This window comes from Lynx rufus, unplaced genomic scaffold (genome assembly GCF_022079265.1).
Source record: "Lynx rufus isolate CCGP_SWC_20201006 ecotype Redwood Valley unplaced genomic scaffold, mLynRuf1.p SCAF_8, whole genome shotgun sequence".
Taxonomy (NCBI): domain Eukaryota; kingdom Metazoa; phylum Chordata; class Mammalia; order Carnivora; family Felidae; genus Lynx; species Lynx rufus.
Genome location: NW_025814896.1, coordinates 12,573,207 through 12,596,270, shown reverse-complemented (window position 1 = coordinate 12,596,270; position 23,064 = coordinate 12,573,207). Strand labels below are relative to the sequence as shown.

General features: G+C 43.4%; 1 protein-coding gene across 3 annotated transcripts in view; it reads left to right on the top strand.

Moving 5' to 3' along the window:
* The window catches only part of ARFGEF2 (ADP ribosylation factor guanine nucleotide exchange factor 2), a 101,048-nt gene that overhangs the window by 76,851 nt on the left and 1,133 nt on the right, over positions 1-23,064 (top strand). For all 3 annotated transcript variants that reach the window (XM_047067914.1, XM_047067913.1, XM_047067915.1), the window contains 12 exons: positions 31-203; positions 1,944-2,104; positions 3,853-3,983; positions 4,128-4,257; positions 7,068-7,203; positions 9,222-9,360; positions 9,469-9,523; positions 10,986-11,100; positions 13,386-13,516; positions 17,566-17,734; positions 18,627-18,765; positions 22,583-22,700. In XM_047067914.1, coding sequence (XP_046923870.1) covers positions 31-203; positions 1,944-2,104; positions 3,853-3,983; positions 4,128-4,257; positions 7,068-7,203; positions 9,222-9,360; positions 9,469-9,523; positions 10,986-11,100; positions 13,386-13,516; positions 17,566-17,734; positions 18,627-18,765; positions 22,583-22,700 — 1,597 coding nt within the window. The remainder of the gene's footprint in view (positions 1-30; positions 204-1,943; positions 2,105-3,852; positions 3,984-4,127; positions 4,258-7,067; positions 7,204-9,221; positions 9,361-9,468; positions 9,524-10,985; positions 11,101-13,385; positions 13,517-17,565; positions 17,735-18,626; positions 18,766-22,582; positions 22,701-23,064) is intronic.

Below are 23,064 nucleotides of genomic sequence, written 5' to 3'. Positions count from 1 at the left end.
GCTGACATGGCTGCCCCGTTCTTTCCTCAGGTCTCCGACCATCCGGGACATGGTGATCCGCTGCATCGCCCAGATGGTGAACTCCCAGGCGGCCAACATCCGCTCAGGCTGGAAGAACATCTTTGCCGTGTTCCACCAGGCAGCCTCAGATCACGACGGGAACATTGTGGAGCTGGCCTTCCAGACCACGGGCCACATTGTCAGTAAGTGGCTCTACTGTCCCACCTGCGAGTCTCAAAGGGTGACCACTTATTTCCTGTCTCTTTTACTCCCCAAAGGGGCTTCCTTGTTTGAGATCTGCGGTCATATAATAACGTGGCAGGTGGCATTCTGAGCACTTGAGGCATGTGCGCAAGAACCCGGTGAGGGAGATACGGTCGAGTCTCATGGTTCGCAACCACAGAACTAGTGCTGCCCGCACTTTTGCGGACACATGCGTGCATCCAGCAGGGAGATACTTGAGTCGCCCAAGGCACGTGTTCCCAGCTGAGGTGAAGCGAGGCGATGCTCTGCCTTTTGGTTTCAGCTCTCCCGCTGTAAATAAATAAATGTCCTTTCCGTGGTCTACCTACTACCACGTATTGTTTTCATTTTTGGTTTTTTTGTTGGTGAGTTCACCATTTAAGATGGCCCTGAAGTATAGTGCCGGAGTGCTGTCCAGTGTCCCTGGAGAGAATACACGTTCTCGATAAGCTTTGTTCAAGCTTGAGTTAAAGTGCAATTGGCGAAAAGTTCTGTGTTGTGAACCAACACTATTTGTTAAATCCTGAAACACACATAAAACAAGGTTATATATTGATCAGGTTTTTTGTAACGTTTATTCATTTTTGAGAGAGACAGAGTGTGAGTGGGGGAGGGGCAGAGAGAGAGGGAGACACAGGATCCGAAGCAGGCTCCAGGCTCTGAGCTGTCAGCACCGAGCCCGACGTGTGGGGCTCGACCTCACAGACTGCAAGATCATGACCTGAGCTGAAGTCGGCCGCTCAACCGACTGAGCTGCCCAGGCGCCCCGGTCTTCATAAAAAGTATAAAGCAGATCATCTTTGATCTTTTTTGAGGTCTTTTAACTCTTTGTAAGCTTCTTGCTATTCATATTTTTGTCTTGGGTGGTATTTGTAGGTTTTCAGAAACCTTAGATTTCTAAATTACCTTTCACCTTTAGCTCATTGACCTTCTTTATCTCCCTTTGTCTTCACAGCCAGGTAAGGGGTGGTCTTGGGACAGAAACGGCCAGGGCAGTAAAGGACGCACTCGGGATCACCCAGCCAGGGCCTAGCTCAGTGCTCACCTTCTGTCGGCGAAGGCAGCTAGGGGGCCATTTCACACACACATCAGTGTTTATCCTGCATCATTCCTTAAACTCCATCCTAAAGTAGCTTAAATTGAAATGGACACCTTGGCATCCTGATGAAGCTTGGTTTTTTTATGGCTTGTCCTCTCTCACTTCTTTGGGGACACTTGTCAGATAGGACTTCTTCAGAGAGTCCTTCTCTGACCCCCAGCCTAAGCAGCCTCTCCTGCCTTCTGTCCCCTCACCCAGCACTCACCCAACCTGAGATGATATTTTATAAACCTACTGACACAGGTGATTCTTGTCTGTTCTTGCCCATTGGAGCAAGAGCATTGTGAGGGCAGGGAATTCGATTGGTCACCTCTGTCCCCAGGGCCCACAACCATGCTTTGCACATAGTTGGCACTCTAAACGTTTGTCGAATGAATGAATATTTGGACCTTTGCATCGTTGCTTGAGCTCAGGAACCAGTTTAGCCCAAGTGGTGCTCAGTGGATTCATCCCTGAATAACTTAATAAAAAGTTGTCTTCCGGAGATGGTGACATGTTTCTCCTAGATTTTCACAAAAGTAACTTTCTTGGGGTGGGAGGGGGTGTTTGATCCCCATTTCTAAGTCCTGGTCTTATAAACAATGTGGCTTTGTTTCCACAGCAACTATTTTCCAGCACCATTTCCCTGCAGCCATCGACTCCTTTCAGGATGCTGTCAAGTGCTTATCAGAGTTTGCCTGCAATGCCGCCTTCCCGGACACCAGCATGGAGGCCATCCGGCTCATCCGCTTCTGTGGGAAATATGTCTCTGAGAGGCCTCGGGTACATTTTTCCTCTCCTCCCCCTTGGGCACTGAGGGAAAAGGAATCACAGGGCAAAAAACCCTTACTCCTGGCAAAGAACTTTCCAGCTGCGCTTTCAGAAGTGCGTGTTTGCCCTCAGCTAGCCGTTCAGTTCAGAATGCCGCTGTTGCTCTTTTGTGTGTATGAGGTGACTTGTTTTACCCCTACCGAACTTTTATGTAGTATTCTACTAATTGTTTTTGTGGAAAATAATAGTATTTAGCTTTGAATTTTGGCAAAGCTGAAGAAGCTAGACCTTTCTATTTGTAAGAGAACGAACCTGGGGCCCCTGAGTGGCTCAGTCGGTTGAGCGTCCGAGTCTTGATTTTGGTTCAGGTTGTGATCTCCCAGTGGTGGGAGCAAGGCCTGAGTCAGGTATGGGGCTTGCTTGACATTCTCTCTCTCCCTCTCCCTTTCACCTTCCCCTCTCTCGCACACGTGCTCGCTCTCTCAAAAAATAAAGCAAGAGAAAGAACAAACCTACCTCTTAAGGAAAGACATTTTACTCCCCCCCCCAAAAAAACACGACATTTTACCATTTTGACATGACTGAGAAATCATGATTTAAAAATCATCTTTTGTTTTCTCCCAGAAATGTCCCAGTTTATTCTGTTATGTCTCACCTTTCCAAAGAAGCCTGCTTGGTTTAAACGACCATCTCAAACAGTGACATTAAGTAGAATAAGCACATCTAAACTATGATGGCTCATACAGATCTCTTCTTCAGATCTTTTCTGCGTATTGACTTACTTAGTCTCCACATCAGACCTATGAGATTGGGAATTATGTCCCCATTGTACTGGAGAGTTCACTGAAACAGAGAGAGAAATTGCGTAATGTTGGATAAGCTGAGCTGATAGAGAAATCCCATTACAGCAGACAGCACTGCTTCAAGAGTGGTTCCAGAGCAAAAGGCTCAAAATCCCAGAGGTGGGGCAGGGAGTAGGGCTTCCCACCCAGACTGGGAAAGACTGCCAGCTTCTAGCTGCATGACCTTGGGCAGCTTACTTATAATCCCGGTGCCTCAGTTAACTCATCTGTAAAGTAGGACATTTATTTGTATCTGGCTCATGGTGTTACCGTGAGGATTGTTAGTCCACATAAAGCACTGTCACAGTTCCTGACGCAAAGCAAGCCCTCAATAAAGAGCTGCTGGTGGTATTGTTTTAAGGAGTGTGTATTACAGTTATATTCCAGAAAGACTTAAGGTACGGAATCATCTTGAATACCTTTTGACCTTTAATGCTTTTTTTTTTTTTAATGTTTATTTTTGAGAAAGAGAGAGACAGAGTGTGCGCCCAAGCAGGGGAGGGGCAGAGAGAAGTGGGGGACAGAGGATCTGAGGCAGGCTCTGTGCTGACAGCGGAGAGCCCAACACGGGACTCAAATTCATGAACCATGAGGGAGACGCTTAATCGACTGAGCCACCCAGGTGCCCCGACCTTTGGTGCTTTTCTTAATGGAACACCTCCCACCCACAGGACCCTCGTGATCTGCCCACTCAGCTTATTCTAAAACCCACAGAGGTCCAGAGGTTCATACGTGGAAGCTGCTCGTGTGCTCTTGGGAGAGGCTTGTGTCTGCCTCCTCCGGATTCCCGGTCCTACCCTTTCTGAGTGGATGTTTTTAGGAGGGGAAGATGTGTGGGGCCTGGAGCTTCATGTAGTTCTCTTTGACTTTCTTCCTTTGCTTGCTTGGCCTGCATCTGAGAGATGACCCTCCTTGTAGGTGCTACAAGAATACACAAGTGACGACATGAATGTGGCTCCTGGCGACCGGGTCTGGGTCCGAGGCTGGTTCCCCATCCTGTTCGAGCTCTCCTGCATCATTAATAGATGCAAGCTGGATGTTCGGACAAGGTAACCATGTCCCGGATGGTGGTGCCCCTTCTGTCATGGAATGAGCCTCGGTCACCGGCTTAGTTGACCCGTGCTCTCCCACCGTCTTCTCTGCTCTTTTCCCCCTCACCCATTCCCTCTCTGTGCCTGGCTTTGTTCCTCCAGAGGACTCACGGTCATGTTCGAGATCATGAAGAGCTATGGCCACACCTTTGAGAAGCACTGGTGGCAGGACCTGTTCAGAATCGTGTTCAGGATTTTTGACAATATGAAACTCCCTGAGCAGCAGTCAGAGGTAGGTGATGACTAACACGGTGCCCTAGATATGGCTAGGTGGCGTGGGGGTGGGGGAGTCTCTGCCTTTGTCTGCTGCGGGATTGTGTCATCATCCCCATGAGGTGTGTTTCAAAATGAAAACCCCATCCTTGGAACTCTTATACCAGAAGCAACTAATGCTAAGAAACTGTCCCCATCTGAGGAAGGGTAAGGGGAGAGAAGTCACCATGGCCGGCCTGCTTGGCCCTTGGGCATTACACCTGCCAGTTCAACAGGGCACTGCTCCTGTCTGTTCTTTGGTCCGTATCAGCTTCTCAGCAGTCAGTAAACAATGGGATGTCTCTGGTCCCTAAAAGAACCCATTTAAAACATTTTTACGAGTGCCTGGCTGGTTCAGCCAGAAGAATGTGGATTCTTGATCTTGGAGTTGTGAGTTCAAGCCCCACATTTGGCATAGAGATTACTTAAAAATAAAATTTTAAAAAGAAAAGTTTTTATGGAAGTTACAGTTGGAGATGATGTTGGCAAATTATTAGGCTTTTTTTTTTTTTAAAGGATATCTGATGCCTCTAGTTGTCATTGTTATTTATACCTCAGGGATAGAGGGAGGAGGAGAGGATATTCTAAGACTTTTAGAAGGGAAAGAGTCACTTTCTTAACCACTTTTAGGAATACCATTCTCTCCCTCCCCCTGGTATAAAAGCAACATAGGTTTAGTATGGAATATTGAGAATATATAGAAAACTCAGGGGCGCCTGGGTGCCTCAGTTAGTTAAGCATCCAACTTCGGCTCGGGTCATGATCTCACGGTTCATGAGATCGAGCCCCACATCAGGCTCTCTGTTGACAGTATGGAGCCTGCTTGGGATTCTCTCTCTGCCCCTCCCCCACTCACACTCTCTCTTCTCTCTCTCTCAAGATAAATAAGCTTAAAAAAAAGAAAAGAATACGCAGAAGACTCACAATTTTACCATTCAGAAATAAGAGTTAATGTTTTGGCAAATTTCTGTCTTCTACAGGGTTAAAGTATGATTGAGGTCACAGTATAAGAGTACAGCTTTCTAATCTTATTTTAAAATAACTTAAATTTTTCTTCCTTGTAAAACAAATCAGAATACAGAAAAACAAAGAAAACATTTGAACAGCCACTGTTCCAGCTTCCACAGGCAACCACCGTTAACCTACCTTCACATTCTTCGTGTGTTTTCTTCTTTACAAAAATGGGATCCCAGCCCACACACCGTAAATTGCTTTATCAGTTTAATACCTGAGTGTTTTTTCACAACCCTAAGTCTTCTTCCATACTGTTTTTAAAAGCTGCAAACTGTTGGGGCACCTGGGTGGCTCAGTCAGTTAAGCATCTGACTCTTGATTTCGGCTCAGGTCCTGGTCTCATGCGTTTGTGGGATTGATCTCCACGTCAGCTATAGTGCAGAGCCTACTTGGGATTCCCTCTCTCCCTTTCTCTCCACCCCTCCCCGCATACCCGCTCTCTTTCTCTCTCTCTTTCGAAAGTAAATAAATAAACATTAGAAAGAAGGCAGCACTGAAATGAACATTCTTTGCTGCTACCTTTGTTCTTGTTTTTTCTTTTTTCTCTTGGGACAAGTGGTATATCAGGTTTGGGGCTTACAAATTACTGAGGCTTTTGATATGTACTTTCAAGTTACTTCCAAATAAACTCGCAACCTTTATAAATTTACAGCCTTTTACATTTGAACAGTGCACAAGAGTTCCCGTTTCTCCATACCCCCTCCAACTCTTCATACCTTAATGAATTTTTTTAATGTTTATTTTTGAGAGAGAGAGCACGTGTGGGGGGAAGGGCAGAGAGAGAGGGAGAGAGGGAATCTCAAGTAGGCTCCATGCTGTCAGCGCAGTGCCCAACTCGGGGCCCAATCTCACGAACTGTGAGATTATGACCTAAGCTGAAATCAAGAGCTGAATGTTTAACTGACTGAGCCACCCAGGTGCCCCCATACTTTTTTTAATCCTTGTTCATTTGATGGGCCATAAGTATCACAGTGACAAAGTTTTGTAATTGCTGGTGAGGTTGCAGACTTTTTTTCACATTGCTGATTCACAGTTTTTTTCTTTTATGAATTGCTTTTTCACATCCTTAGCCGATCTATTGGGTTAGTTATCTTTCTCCTATTGATTTAGGAGCTTTTTCGTGTATAAGTAACATAGCATATCCTTCCATAAATTGCAAATGCTTTTGCCCACTTTGTTATTCTCGTTTTGTTTTCATTTTAGAAAATTTTAGCTTTTAGGGAACCAAATTCATCAGTCTTTTTCCCTTATGGCTTCCACTTCTGGAATCTTGTTTTGCAATTAGCAACCCTTCCCTTTTCGATGATTTTCTAAATCTCTGTATACATTAAATACTTAAAATAGTGCCATGAAATTACCAGCGGTAAATTTTGGGTGTAAGGTATAACTTAGCACAATCTCCTACTCACTTTTTCCAAATCATTAAAGCCTTTGGTCAGTATCCCTTTGAATGACTATTAATGTCCTGACATATGTATAAACTTAATTTAGTTGCCACCTTCTTGGGCATTTGTTCATATGTGTTTTCAGTGTGTAAGTGCCAGTGTGGCATAAACATCTTTATTCACAAGACTTCACCCACAGATGTTTACTGCTTTCCTTAGGATCCACTCCTTTGGGCAGCATGACTGCCTCCGTGGGTGTGAGCATTGTAAAGACTGACTGTAGACACGTACTTCCAGGTTGCACAGCAGAACAGTTTTTCCCCTGAGGTAGGAGTGGGCCCATCTCACCACAAGGAGAGTAGCTTTTAAACATTACCTTGTTGTTTTTCAGAAATCCGAGTGGATGACGACAACGTGCAATCACGCACTCTATGCTATTTGTGACGTGTTCACCCAGTTTTATGAAGCTCTGAACGAAGTTCTTCTTTCTGATGTGTTTGCACAGTTGCAGTGGTGTGTAAAACAAGGTACTCTCTCCGTCTCCAGGCATCATCCTTCTTGACGTAGTTTTTAATGAGAGGTTCGTTATTTCAGTATATGAAAGCAAGAATGTAATGCCAAGGAGTACAATATATAATCAGTGAAAATGTGTATTTTTTTATTTAATAAGAACATAGAAACAATCTCAAGTCAGTTATAAAGCATTTTTTATTATTTAAAAAAAATTTTTTTTTTCATGTTTATTTTTGAGAGAGAGAAAGAGAGAGGGAGGGAGAGAGCGCCCATGAGTGAAGGAAGGGCAAAGAGAGAGAGGGAGACACAGAATCCGAAGCAGGCTCCAAGCTCTGAGCTGTCAGCACAGAGCCTGACGTGGGGCTTGAACTCACGAACCGTGAGATCATGACCTGAACCCAAGTTGGATGCTTAACCAACTGAGCCACCCAGGTGCTCCTAAAGCATTTTTTAAAGACGGATGTAGTTATTATTATATTTAAAAAGAAGTGCCTTTAGGGGTGCCTGGGTGGCTCAGTGGGTTAAGCGTCCCAACTTTGGCTCAGGTCATGATCTTGTAGTTTGCAAGTTCGAGCCCCATGTCAGGCTGTGTGCTGGCAGCTCAGAGCCCGGAGCCTGCTTCGGATTCTGTGTTTCCCTCTCTCTCTGCCCCAACCCTGCTCACAATCTGTGTCTGTCTCTCTCAAAAATAAAACATTTAAAAAAATTAAACATTTAAAAAAAATTTTTTTAAAAAGATGTGCCTTTCTATATTATACTATGGTTTCTGCTTTTGTCGTAGTTGAAATTTTCTGTAATGTTTTTAAAATGTCCTGTGGGAGGGGCACCTGGATGGCTCAGTTGATTAAGTGTTCGACTCTTGATTTTGGCTCAGGTCATTATCTCAGAGTTCTTGAGTTCAAGGCCTCGTTGGGCTCTGCACTGATAGTGTGAGCCTACTTGGGATTCTCTCTCTCTCCCTCTCTCTCTGCCCCTCCCCTGCTTGCTCTCTCAAAAATAAATAAACATTTTTTTTTAATATATTATGGAAGTCAATATAAACAACAGCTTCATCAGTGGACATTTTTCGTTAGAGTACTTATGTGTTGATTTTAGTACATCCTAGGAAGAATACCTACGTAGCACATTAGACCTGGATTCCGTAGATAGTTTTGGCTTAGGACAAAGCTTAATTTCGCAAAGTTTTTCAAAAAGTGACTCAGTTTTAAAATAAGTGAAAAAACAATCAATACCAGTATGGCAAAAACTGGAAGTGCAATGTTTGAGTGACTAAATTTTGAGAGACACTGATCTAATATTTCTGTCTTCTATCATTGATCACATAAGAAGCCAGTTAATTAACAAACTGACCTTTTTCCATCCCAGCAGTAAAGCTGTGATAAGTAATTTTAACTCTTGATAGCCTGTTTAACAACAAGTTATTTTTTTTTATTTAAAAAAATTTTTTTTTAATTTTTATTTATTTTTGACAGAAAGAGCATGAGCGGGGGAGGGACAGAGAGAGAGGGAGACAGAATCTGAAGCAGGCTCCAGGCTCTGCGCTGTCAGCACAGAGCTCAAACCCACAGACCGCGAGATCATGACCTGAGCTGAAGTCGGACGCTCAACTGACTGAGCCACTCAGGCACCCCAACAACAAAAGTTTTTCTTTTTCTATAAAATTTTTTTTTTTTAACGTTTATTTATTTTTGAGACAGAGAGAGACAGAGCATGAACGGGGGAGGGGCAGAGAGAGAGGGAGACACAGAATCGGAAGCAGGCTCCAGGGTCTGAGCCATCAGCCCAGAGCCCGACGCGGGGCTCGAACTCACGGACCATGAGATCGTGACCTGAGCTGAAGTCGGAGGCTTAACCGACTGAGCCACCCAGGCACCCCCAACAACAAAAGTTTTAACACTGTATCATTGCTTCGTTAAGTAAGAGCCTGCAAACCCTTTGTCATGTCCCCACCTCGCAAGACGAAGCATCAGTGCCCTGGTGGGAATCAAACCAGCAGCGGAAGTTTGATGATAGATGTTGCTTTATTTTGCAGATAATGAGCAGTTGGCTCGCTCAGGTACAAATTGCTTAGAAAACTTAGTGATATCCAATGGGGAGAAATTCAGTCCCGACGTCTGGGATGAAACGTGCAGTTGTATGCTGGATATCTTCAAGACAACCATTCCACACGTGTGAGTGCAGATGTGATTGTTGCTGATTCTTGCTGAGCTCAGTAGATGTCTTAAGGCTCCACATTACCTTTCACACTGATCATTTTCCTTCTCTTGTATTCCCTTCAGTTTGCTGACATGGAGACCTGTAGGGATGGAGGAAGATCCATCGGAGAAACACTTGGTAGGGTTTTTTGTTGTCATCTTTTCTCTGATCTCGTATTAGGTAAAAAAAATTAAGTAGCCCAAGGAGTTTGTGCTTTTCTGATGGGAAGTGAGCAAAAAAGGCTATAAGCTTTAGGAGTGCCTGGCTGGCTCAGTCAGTGGAGCGTGCAGCTCTTGATCTTGGGGTCGTGAGTTGGAGCCTCACTTGGGGCATGGAGATTACTTTAAAAAAAAAAAAAAGAGTTAAAAACTATGTTCATTAACACGTTTTTTTAGAAAGTACAGAAGATAAGTCACCTCACCCAATAAAAGCCACAGTTCACATTTCTAGTTTTTACTTTGTGCGACGGCACACGTATAACCCACACGTGTTTGAAATTCGGGCGCGCTTGGCACAGAATGTTTTACCTAACAACATGTAAGCAGTCTTCCATGTTTTTAAATATTGTTTGAGAGCAGCCTTTTCAGTGGCTATACATTATTATATTTAGTGAATTCTCCCTTGTTGGACTCTCAGGTCTGGTGTTTGCCTGTTAGAAGTAATACTTTGGTGTAATTATCCTCATTTATTCCTCTCCTAAATAAAGAGTGCTTTCTTCCACCACCAGTGAAATAGTGATTGTTATTTTTTGTGTGAGGCCACATCAAGAAGTTCTAATTCAAGTCTCACTTTATAATATTTTGCTTTATACGGGGTTTGTATTATTAACGTCTATTCCCAAATAACTGTAAAGCCATTCGATTTTAAAAGTCATTTGGAGGGCATCTGGCTGACTCAGTGGAGCATGTGACACTTAATATCAGAGTCATGAGTTCGAGCCCCACATTGGGCCTGGAGCCTACTTTAAAAAAGGGGTGGCATTTAGGATATAGCAACCTAAAAAATGAAGCACCCTATTTAAACATTTTTTGTTTGTCTTCTGTCAACTTTTTAAAAAGCTAGCTCTTGGCACTAGTGTATTTTTGAGCTTGTCCTCATTAATTGGTCATATGTATTGTTAAATCATAATATGTAGAGAAATACCTTCGAAGTCAGAATAAGAAAATACAAGATTTAAAAAAAATTTTTTTTTTAATGTTTGTTTATTTTTGAGAAAGAGACAGAACGTGAGCAGGGGAGGGGAGGAGAGGAGGAGACACAGAATCCGAAGTAGGTTCCAGGCTCTGAGCTGTCAGTACAGAGCCCGATGCGGGGCTCAGGCTCACGAACTGTGAGATCGTGACCTGAGGCAAAGTCAGACGCTTAACTGACTGAGCCACCCCGGCACCCCAAGAAAACGTGAAATTTTAGTGGGAGGGAGAAATAAGTGAATTTATAATGTCTCCTGTGCAGTCCAGCATGGAATGTCATTTTACTTCAGTCTAAGCAAGGCACTTACTGTCAAGTTGGGCCAGCCCCAGTGTTAAGCCGGGCACATCTCTGCCCAGGTACTCAATTGTGGATAAAGTGAACATTGTATTTCTCTCTGGCTTACTTTTAGGATGTGGATCTGGACCGCCAGTCTCTGAGCAGCATAGATAGAAATGCCTCTGAGAGAGGCCAGAGTCAACTCTCTAACCCGACCGATGACAGCTGGAAAGGTAGACCATACGCAAGTAAGGCTACTTTTTCTAGTTGTTTTCATTTATTTATTTTAAATAGGTAACACACTTATGCAATTTAAATATGTGCAAAGTACAAGAGGATAAACACGATAAGCCTTCCTTCCACCCTGTGCCTCAGTCTGCCAGTCCCTTCCTGTGGCAGCCAGTGTCACCAGCTTCTGTACGTTTCCAAAGACATTTTATCCATATATAAGAAATGCATATCCGTAAACACATATGTACGTGCACACACATACACATGAATTCTCCTGTCCTTTTTATACAAATTAGGGAATACTAGACATTGTTTTTTCAGTTAGTATATCTTTAAGATCATTCAAAATCAGTACCTTAAAAGCTTTCACATTCTTTTATACTATTTATGTTATCCAAGGATGTGGATGTACTATTGTTTGCTTAATTGGGTTTCCTACTAATGGACATTTATATTATTCCCAATCTTTGTGACGAACAGTACAACATTGAATCACTTAATGTGTGTGTCATTTGTGAGTTTATCTGTGTAATAAATTCCTAAAAATGGGATTGCTGGCTGAAGTGCACTTGCCATTTTGACGGATGATTAGATTCTTACCCCATTAATGTTGTTTCTGTTTACGTGATCTTCAGGAACACACAGGTGATACTTCATACCTTTGGAGTATTTTTAATTTGCAGTTTCCTAATTATGAGTGAAATGAGCAGTTTTTCATGTGTCTAAGATCTTTTCATGATCTGTTCAAATCTTCATTTTATATTGGCTGTTAGTCTTTATTGGTTTGGAGAAGCTTTTTATGTATTAGAGATCCCTTTTCTGGATATGCGTTTCAGATGACTTTTATCAGTTTGTCCCACAGTGTTCTTGTGATCTATTTTACTGCCTGTCATTTTAAAAAACAGGTCTGACAGTTGCTATGCACCAGGCACAGCACTGTGTGTTTCAAATATGTGATCTCACATAATTGGTACTCTACCGTTTGAGGAGGTACTGTTGACATTTGGATCCTTGGCACCTAGCGCACTTCTGGCTGACTGAGAAACTGGAACCGTCCTGTTTCCTGGTCTGGTTGTTTTCAAGCTGTGGCCATATTGTTATCCTTCATAGCAGCCCCACCCTCTTCTCCACATGCCAGGCTGTAGGTGTTAACACCGCTGTTAACTTCCCAACCAGTGCATTAGGCAAAGCCACACGTGCTCACCGCTATTTTTTGAAGGCATAAAACAGAAGCACCCTTGGGATCCATTGAAAAGCTACCATGTTCCTCCATATCTGCAGCTCGTGCCAGTCTCTCTGTAGTAGCCAGTGAGAGAATGAACTGTGCTGCCTCATTGGCTCCAGATAAAGGATTGGCTTGTGTGGAGGAGGCACATTTTAACTAGAACCGCTCTTGGTGCAGCAGGATGTTTATACTCTGAGAGGTGCCTGGGCCTTGAGACCCCTGTCCTTCCTCCTGGGAACGTGCCTCCAGTCTCCCATCTCAGCCTGCCCTGTGGGCAGCAGGTACAGGCTCACAGCACTTGCGTTGTTTCTCTTCTTTTTAATTTTTGGTCCCGGCTGATGTTACTGAATTGGCATGAGTCAAATATACATGTTTTGCAACTCCACCATATTCCTCTTTAATTAACCTGATTCTACATAGAAAATTGATAGACAGACAGACATACAGAAAGACAATTTTAGTCACTTTCCAAAACTTGAGAATGACCTAACCTCATTTGGCATCACTAAATGCTTTATTTAATGTTTTCAACTTCCTGATTCTATAACAATAAGTTGAATGAGGAATCTCTACTTTTATTATAGTCAAATCAACCCACACCTCCGAAGTGCCTGACATGGACCACCACTGAGCCCAGGGAGTGAGAAGACAAAGATGGAGGGAGGAGATGTTAGCCAGAGTCTAGTCAGTAGCTGCAGGTGGCAGAGAAGCTTGTCGGAAGACGTGGGCCCTGCGTAGCTGACTCCTCCCCTTCAGGTCTTTGCTCAAGTATCACATTCTCAGAGAGAGCTTTCCTGACCAGCTTGTTTAAACTTGAAGCCCCATCCTGATGACATCCCTACCTTGTCCCCATCCCTACCTTTGTCATTGTCATTTGACATAGGTAGACATGCGCCTTAGACTTAAATATCTTGTTTATTTTCTGTCTCTGCCGTGGAAGCAGGGATTTTTGTCCAGCTTATTCATTGTTATGCCACGGCATCAAGGACTGTGCCTGGCATGTAGAAGGAGCTCGGTTAATACTTACTCAACACTGGCTGAATCATTATTAGGGTTAATCTTTATCATCTAATATAGATCAGAAACTGTTTGCCAGCCTCCTCATCAAGTGTGTGGTCCAGCTGGAATTGATACAGACCATTGACAACATCGTGTTCTACCCTGCAACAAGCAAAAAAGAAGATGCAGAACACATGGTTGCTGCCCAGGTAATAGGACGAGCCTCGAGGAGGACGAACTTGCCCCTGGAGAGGTTGCTCAGATGCAGTGGTGTGCTGGAGCCAGCTCGTAGATCGTGCTCATCTCTCCCCAGCCCTGTGATCAGTCACGGCATATTGGTAGCTTGAAATTGGCCACGATGAGAATATTTATACCACAGAAATCAGTAAACCCTAAAAATCAGAACTTTCTTTTTCTTTTTTTTTTTTTTTTTAATTTCCCAGAGAGCCGGTCTACCAGCATGCCACTGCTCAGATCCCACCCTCCCTGGTGCTTCGAAAAAGAGTGTTGTTAATCACAGGCCTGTTTCACATAATTGTTGTATGGTTTAACCATAAGTAACCGAGAGAGAAAAATATATGGGTGAAGATACCACTTTTTCCTTTAGAAAGTTTACTTTTTTGTCTTGTATGTACAACCTGTTGTTCTTGGCAACAGAGGGTTGGGTGTCCAAAAGTTGAACCATAACATTGCACCATAGGTTGTAAACTTACGTGGTTCTGGGACTAACATCCTGTGAATGCCTACTCAGCCTAGGTGGGACCGGGGGCAGAGAGACCAGGCACCTCCAGCCCCGCCAGAGCCGCAGCCGCCTCCCAACCCAGCGGTGTGTTGCTAACAGATGGGTCAAGTCATGACAGGCTCCCAGTTTTTCAACAGGAGCCAGATTGAGATTTTTTTCATATAGGAAATCTCCTGTTTATTAAGTAATATAATTACCGACGAACAGAATATATCTGTGAGCTAGATCCAGCCCAAAGGCTATCCTCCTTTTTGTTTGTTAGAGAGAGAGAGAGACAGAGAGAGCAAGTGGCACAGGGACACAGACAGAGGGAGAGAGAGAATCCCAAGCAGGCTCCACGCTGTCAGTGCAGAGCCTGATGTGGGGCTCAAACTCACAAAGCATGAGATTATGACCTGAGCCAAAGTCAAGAGTCAGACTCTTTCCCGACCGAGCCACCCTGGCACCCCTGGTTTTTATTTTTTAAATGTACAGTTCGGTGTTTTGGAATATTCACAAAGTTGTACAAACATCACCCCTATCTAATTCCAGAATATTTTTGTCACCGCAAAAGGGAATGCCCTAACCATTAGCAGTCAGTCCCCCTTCTCTCTTTGTCCCAGCCCTGGATAGCCTCTAATCTACTGTCTGGCTCTATGGGTTTACCTAATCTCTGCATATTTCATATTAATAGAATCCTATAATACATGAGCTTTTGTGTCCAGCTTCCTTCACTTAGCATAACGTATCCCGAGTTCGTCCGTGTTGTAGCATGTGACATCCACGTTGTTGTATGTATACAGATGTGTGTGTACGCGTATATATATGTGTATATATATGTCTATAATATTCCATTGTACAGCTGTTCCACATTTTATTTATCCTTTCATCAGTCGATGGACATTTGGATTGTTTCCATTGCCTGGCTATTGTGAATAACAGTGCTGTGAACATTTGTATATGAGTTTTTATGTGGACATGTTTTTAATTCTCTTGAGCTTGTACCTAGGAGTGGAATTTCCAGGTGACACCATAACTCCATGCCTACCTTTGTGAGGAAGCGCCAGACTGTTTTCTAAAACAGCTGGACTGTTTTACCCTACCATCAGCAATTGATGAAGGCTCTAATTTTCCACATCCTCATCAATGGTTGTTATTGTTCTTTTTTCTTTCTTTTTCTTTTTTCTTTTTTTTTTTTTTTGTAATTATCACAGCCATCCCAGTGAGTGTGAAGTGGTATCTCATTGTGATTTGGATTCCCATTCCCCTAGTGACTAATGACCTTGAACAGCTATCTTCTGTGTTGATTGGCTCATTTGTATTTTTGGGGAGATGTCTTTTCAATTCACGTACCCACTTTTAAATTGGAGTATTTATCTTTCGGCCATTGAATTATATGAGTTTTTATATATTCTGGATACTAGCCACTTATCAGATACAACTATTTTCTCCCATTCTGTGCATTGTCTTTTCAGTTTCTTGATGGTGGCCTTTGAAGCACCAAAACTTAATTTTAATGAAGTTCTGAATTACTATTTTTACTTGAGTCCTTGTACTTTTAGTGTTATATCTGAGAAAGCATGGCCTGATTCAAGGTCACAAAGATTAGGCCCACGGTTTCTTTTAAGAGTTTTATAATTTTAGCTTTTACATGTAGGTGTTTGATCCATTTTTTAGTTCATTTTTGTGTATAATGGGAAATAGGAGATCATCTTTTTTTTTTTTTTTTTTTTTTTTTAACACGTGGACATCCCCAGTTGTCCCAGCACCATTTATTGTAAAGACTGTTTTCTCCCCAGTGAATTGTTCTGGCATGCATGTTGGAAATCACTTAATCCTAAATATAAGGATTTATTTCTGGGTTCTCAGTTCTGTTCCACTGACCTGTATGTCCGTCTTTATACCAATACCACCACACTGTCTTGAATGAAATCAAAGTGTGAGTCTTCTAACTTTGCATTTCTTTTTTCAACATTGTTTTGGCTATTCTGTGTCAGTTGTGTTTCCACATGAATTTAGGATCAGCTTGTCAATTTCTAAAAGGTAGTAATCTGGGGCGCCTGGGTGGCTCAGTCGGTTGAGCGACTGACTCCAGCTCAGGTCATGATCTCACGGTTTGTGAGTTTGAGCCCCGCGTCGGGCTCTGTGCTGACAGCTCAGAGCCTGGAGCCTGCTTCGGATTCTGTGTCTCCCTCTCTCTCTGCCCCTCCCCCACTCATGCTCTGTCTCTCCCTGTCTCAGAAATAAACAAACGTTAAAAAAAATTAAAAAAATAAATAAAAGGTAGTAATCTGGGATTTTGATAAGGATTGCATTGAATTCATAGATCAATTTAGGAAACATGGCCAACTCCATTTTTCATTAACCTCCGGCTTATAAGAAGGATAGATCCATTCTATTCTTAGAATGCTCAACAAATATAAAATCCCTAATTATGTCTCACATTTTAGGCAACATGTTTGATAAAAATGTCTAGCATTTTGTACCTATTTTTATGTTTTTTTCCCTTCACATTTGTAAACAAAGTTGAAGCTAAAGATGCCACTCAGGCTTCACTTAGCAGTTTCTTTGTTGTTGCTGTTAAGTTTATTTTATTTTGAGAGAAAGCACGTGAGTGGGGTGGGGGGGGAGGGGCGGAGAGAATCCCAAGCAGGCTCTGTACCATCAGTGGACAGCCCAACATGGGGCTCGAACCCCTGAACCATGAGATCAAGATCTGGGTCAAAACCAGGGGTTGGATGCTCAACTGATTGAGCCAGCCAGGCCCCCCAGTTTCGGTCTTTCAATAAGTATGGTTTGAGACTCATACCTTCTATGACATACAGTACAGTTTGACTTTCTCATGTTCCAATCTCATTATAAAATACAAATAAAATAGGGGCACCTGGGTGGCTCAGTCAGTTGAGCGTCCAGCTTCGGTTGAAGTCATGATCTCACAGCTCGTGAGTTCAAGCCCCACGTCAGGCTCTGTGCTGACAGCTCAGAGCCTGGAGCCTGCTTCTGCTTCTGTGTCTCCCTCTTTCTCTGCCCCTAACCCACTCCCATTCTGTTTCTGTCTCTCTCAAAAATAAATAAACATTAAAAAAATAATAAAATAAAATAAAAATAAATAAAAGAGTAGAAGCGCCTGGCTGGTTCAGTCCGAGGGACGTGCGACTCTTGATCTCGGGCTTGTAAGTTTGATCCCCACGTTGGGTATAGATATTACTTAAAAATAAAGTCTTTAAAAAATTGTTTCTTTGATAAGTAGAGGACCGTGCAGTCCTATTGTGAAATAACTGGAGAAGTACTTGTGTTCGTGCAATGAAGGCAGTACCGACAGAACGGACACTCGGGCCAGCAAAGCCTGACGTCACGCAAGAGCTCGGCGTAATTCTCCCCACTGCCCCTGCCGATGAACAGAGTGTAAAGGGGAGACATTCAGGGTGGTGAGGAATGAAGTGTGTGTATGACTTGTGGCGAGTAATGACTGCCTCGATGTGATGCCATGGTGTCCAAAACCACCCTCACTTAGCTCTCCCACCCTCCCCTCTCTAGCAAGACACGCTGGATGCAGATATCCACATAGAGACAGAGGACCAGGGCATGTATAAGTGCATGTCTTCCCAGCACCTCTTCAAGCTGCTGGACTGCTTGCAGGAGTCCCATTCGTTCTCAAAGGCCTTCAACTCCAATTACGAGCAACGGACTGTCCTGTGGCGAGCAGGTAAGGCCACACAGCAGATGGGACAGGTGGCCACACCGGTCACCACCCTAAAACATGGAAGCCCTTGGGAAACTCCTGGGCTTGTACACTTAGCTGGAATAACTTGGCAGATAATTTTCATGCTTGAGGGAAAAAGAAGGAATGCTGGGTACATTCCATCCCGGTACCAGGAATTCCAGGAATACTGCCTGGCACGCGGGGGATTTTCAGTAAGTATCTGGTGGAAAAGTGAATTCATAGAGACCGGAACTGATCTAGCAAATCAAGGTAAAATTATGTAGTTAAATATTTTTGTATCAAAAATTGTGGTGGTCTAGGAGAAACAGAAAAGCATTCAGACATTTCCTGAGGCTTTTAGGGGTTCTCCTTCCCACCTCCAGAAATAAATACATAAACTCTGGAGGTGATACAGAGATACATATAGATATGTACACAGATTTATATAGATATATTTATATGTAGATAGGTATGCATGCATGGTGCCAGTGAGAGTCTCATTTTGTGAACTTTGCACAAAAGTGAGACTTTATATAATTTTTGTATTGTTACTGTTACGGGGTAACCATTCATTTTCTTCCCAAATGCTTATTTTAATCCACAGTTTTATAATACTGTTTTCCTTTATGACTTTAACAGATCTAGGTATTTTATGCCTTTGCCTGTAATAAGGCTTTGCTTGTGAGAGTTGTTTACATATCTCTATGGCTGACTGGTACTGCTTTGTTTAAGAAAATGTGTTTAAGAGTAATGTTATATGTCAGCTAGACTTCAGTTAAAAAGAAGGTGAGGTGTTTCAGTGTTCTTTCCCTAAGGTAACTAGATTAGGTTCCCGCATGACTTCTCAGTCTTATCCTAGAAGTGTGCACTGTTTATCTGACTGTCTAATCTCTAGGTTTTAAAGGCAAATCTAAACCCAATCTTCTAAAGCAAGAAACCAGCAGCCTGGCCTGTTGTTTAAGGATCCTGTTTCGGATGTATGTTGACGAGAACCGCAGGGATTCCTGGGATGAAATCCAGCAGCGACTTTTAACGTAAGAAGATTGGTTCCTGATTAAATGTCTTATCTGTAAAACACAAACTGCATCACAATAATACTCTGAATTGAAAAGAATAAGAAAAAACATATACATGCTGACACCCTCACAAAATGCTTTTCTTTTTTTGTGTTTTCTATTTGCTGATACTTTTTTTTTTTTTTTTAATGTTTTATTTGAGAGAGCGCAGGCAGGGAAGGGGCAGAGAGGGGAGGACGGAGGATCTGAAGCAGGCTCTGTGCTGACAGCAGCGAGCCTGTTGTAGAGCTTGAACTCATGAACCTTAAGATCATGACCTGAGCTGAAGTCGGATGCTCAACCGACTGAGCCACCCAGGTGCCCCTTTGCTGACACTTCTACTTCACTTTTCTTAATGCCCTGAGGAGGGTGGGGCCTCATTTCTTTCATTTATAGGTTGAGAGGGGGCGAGAGAGAGAGTGAGAATCTTAAGCAGGCTCCCCATTCAGCGTGGGGCTCAATCCCACAACCCTGGGATCATTACCTGAGCTGAAATCAAGAGTCAGACGCTCAACCGACTAAGCTACCAGGCGTCCCTCATTCATAAATTTCTTAAGGCACAAAAACATGGGCAGTACAAAGTACTCTGAGTCAGCAGGTCCGGAATGAAGTCCTGACTAAGTCCTCCTTAGGGCAATGTCCACTTAAACCTCCCACCCTTCCTTCCTCCCAAGAAGCATGTGTTGGAATCCTGTGGATACCAGGGTGTCCTGACTTAGATTATGCAGAAACGCAGCCTTAAGGAGATGGGGGGTGGCATTGAGAGTCCCAGACAGAAAAGTAGACGTTTGAGGGGCGCCTGGGCGGCTCAGTTGGTTAAGTGTCTGGCTTCGGCTCAGGTCATGATCTCACGGTTCATGACTTCAAGCCCCGCATCAGGCTCTGTGCTGACGGCTCAGGGCCTGGAGCCTGCTTCGGATTCTGTGTCCCTCTCTCTCTCTGCCCCTCCCCTGCTCATGTTCTGTCTCTGTCTCAAAAATAAGTAAAACATTAAAAAAATTAGAAAAGTAGACGTTCGCCACCCAGCATCTTGTGAGCAAGACACCATGTCTGCGCCCCCTTTTCACTCCTTTATGATTTCAGATCATTAGCTTGTGGTGCTGGCAACCACGATAGGATGTGTATTCTCCTGCACTGCTAGGAGGAGTGTACAGTGAGGGGATTTTTCTAGAAAGCAGGTGGCATTAAAATCAGGAACATGAAAATGTTCAGTGCCTTTCTTTGGCACAGTAATTCCACTGTCATGGAATCTAAAATGTCTTAGAGGGGTGCCTGACTGGTTCAGTCTATAGAGCGTGCGACTCATGATCTCAGGGTTGTGAGTTCGACCCCACTTTGGGCACGGAGATTACTTACAAAACAATTTTTTTAAAAAAAGAAATTTTGTTAGAAATAGGAACCAGGATGGGGCGCCTGGGTGGCGCAGTCGGTTAAGCGTCCGACTTCAGCCAGGTCACCATCTCGCGGTCCGGGAGTTCGAGCCCCGTGTCAGGCTCTGGGCTGATGGCTCAGAGCCTGGAGCCTGTTTCCGATTCTGTGTCTCCCTCTCTCTCTGCCCCTCCCCCGTTCATGCTCTGTCTCTCTCTGTCCCAAAAATAAATAAACGTTGAAATAAGAACCAGGATTCCCACAAAGAACTCTTCACTGCAGACTTACCTATAAAGAGAAGAAATATCAGGTGCCTGGCTGGCTCAGTTGGTAAAGCATGAGACTTTTTTTTTTTCTTTTAATATTTTAAAGTAATCTCTCATGAGTTCACTCTCATGAGTCCCCATGTTAGGCATAGATTACTTTTTAAAAATTAAAAATACGAAAATAAGAGAAGAAATTTAAAACAGCTCAGCTGTAGAATGGATAACTAAATTACAGTCTATCCTGTGGTAGAATATTAAGCAGGCATTGAAAATGAAGTTTTACAAAATAATTTTCCAGAATGTGGGAATGTGCTCATGATACAAGTTTCACCACAAAACAGGATGTAAAACCATATAGATCTGATTTTTCAGCAATGTTTTTTAAATATCACAGACAAAAAGACTAGAAGGAAATAGGACAATATTTTGATATATGTCCCTTAGGATGATGGAATTATGGGTATTTTTTTCTCCTTTATAATTTTTTGCACTTTTCGTTCATCATAATTAATTATAGAGACACCGATAGCTCATATTAACTTAAATCAAGCTCAAAGGATAATTATGTACATAGTCTCATAAAGTTTCTGTAAAGGAGATAAATTTGCAATTTCTAGCATAACATTTTTTTTTAAGTAGGCTCTACCTCTAGTGTGGGGCTTGAACTCACAATTTTGAGTCACATGCTCCACCAACTGAGCCAGCCAGGCACCCCAGCATAACATGTGTTTTGAAAGTAGCACTTGTAGGGCACCTGACTGGATCAGTTGGTTAAGCCTCTGGCTCTTGATTTCAGCTCAGGTCATGATCTCACAGTTCATGGGATTGAGCTCCATGTTGGGTTCTGCGCTGACAGTGCAGAGCCTGCTTGGGATTCTCTCTCGGCCCCGCCCCCTCAAAAATAAACTGAAAGAAATAATAACCAAAAAGTTAAATAAAAGTAGCATTTGTGGGGCACCTAGCTGGCTCAGTTGGTAGAGCATGCTACTTTTGATCTCGTGGTTGCAAGTTCAAGCCACATGTTGGGGGTAGAGATTACTTTAAAAAAAAAAAAAAAGTAGTGGGGTGCCTGGGTGGCTCAGTCAGTTAAGCGTCCAACTTTAGCTCAGGTCATGATCTCATGGTTCATGGGTTCGAGCCCGGTGTTGGGCTCTATGCTGACCGCTCAGAGCCTGAAGCCTGCTTCGGATTCTGTGTCTCCCTCTCTCTCTGCCCCTCCCCTGCTTGTGCTCCCTCTCTCTCAAAAATAAACAAACATTAAAAAAAAAAAAAAAAAGCAATTGTATGTGACAGGAGAAGAGAAAGGCAGTGTGTAGCCAGCTGTGGATGATAGGCTCTATGTTCATTGTGCACAAATGCTGATTGGGCCCTCTTCTCTGAGCAGGCCCTGAGCTATGCTAACATTCAACACACCAGTCTCATTTAATCTTTACCACAGTCCCTTGAGTTGGGTACAGTTATTTATCCCTGTTTTATAGCTTTGCCCAAGATGGCATAGCCAGAAGCCAGAGCAAGTGCCCAGCAAATAAATACTCATTGCCAAAATGAAGAGTTTTCCACTACATGGGGCACCTGGGTGGCTCAGTCGGTTGGGCGTCTGACTCTTGATTTCTGCTCAGGTCATGATCCCAGGGTCGTTGGATGGAGCCTGGCATCAGGCTCTGTGCTGAGCATGGAATCTGCTTAAGATATTCATTCATTCATTCATTCATTCATTCATTTTCTCTCTCTCTCTCCCCCCCTCTCCCCCTCTCCCTCTCCCCCTCTCCCTCTCCCTCTCTCTCCCCCCACCCCCGCTTCCTCTCTCCCTCCCTCTGCCCCTCTTCCCCACTCACATGCTGTCTCTAAAATTAAAAAAAAAAAAATTCTGTAGTAAAATGTGAGAGGTTAATCTTGTGGGTTTTTAAAAAATTTTTTTAAATGTTTATTTATTTTTGAGAGAGAAAGAGAGTGTGAGTAGAGGAGGGGCGGAGAGAGAGGGAGACACAGAATCTGAAGCAGGCTCCAGGCTCTGAGCTGCACAGAGCCCCACATGGGGCTCAAACCCACCAACCGTGAGATCATGACCTGGGCTTAAGCCGGATGCTTAACCGACTGAGCCACCCAGGCGCCCCGAGGTTAATCTTGGGTTTGATGTGCCTCCCTGTTTCCGACTCTTCTAGCGTGTGCAGTGAGGCCCTTGCCTATTTCATCACCGTGAATTCGGAAAGCCATCGGGAGGCCTGGACAAGTCTTCTGTTGTTACTTCTAACAAAAACCCTCAAAATAAACGATGACAAGGTATAAACCAGGAAACTCTAATGTCTCCACTAGGACATAGGTTTGGGTTGGCATTTTACTCAGAATTTCAAGACTGTTTTTCTCAATTCTTCTAAGGATGGTTGCATAACTAGCACCATTCTAGATGCATTGGAGAAAAGTTAATTCATGACAGACAGTGATGCTGTGGCCCATTGGGTCTCTTTCTCTCCAAGAAGCCCAGTTGAGAAAGGCTGATGTTGAGACCATCCATGCGGCTGTTAAACAGCGGCAGTGATTATCAGTGCGGCTGTGTTGGAAGAGAGGGTGGCGATTGCGAAGCAGTGGTTCAGAGCTGGGAATCTGCTTTGCTAAAATGAAAGTTGACTTCGGCAGCAAAGCTGTC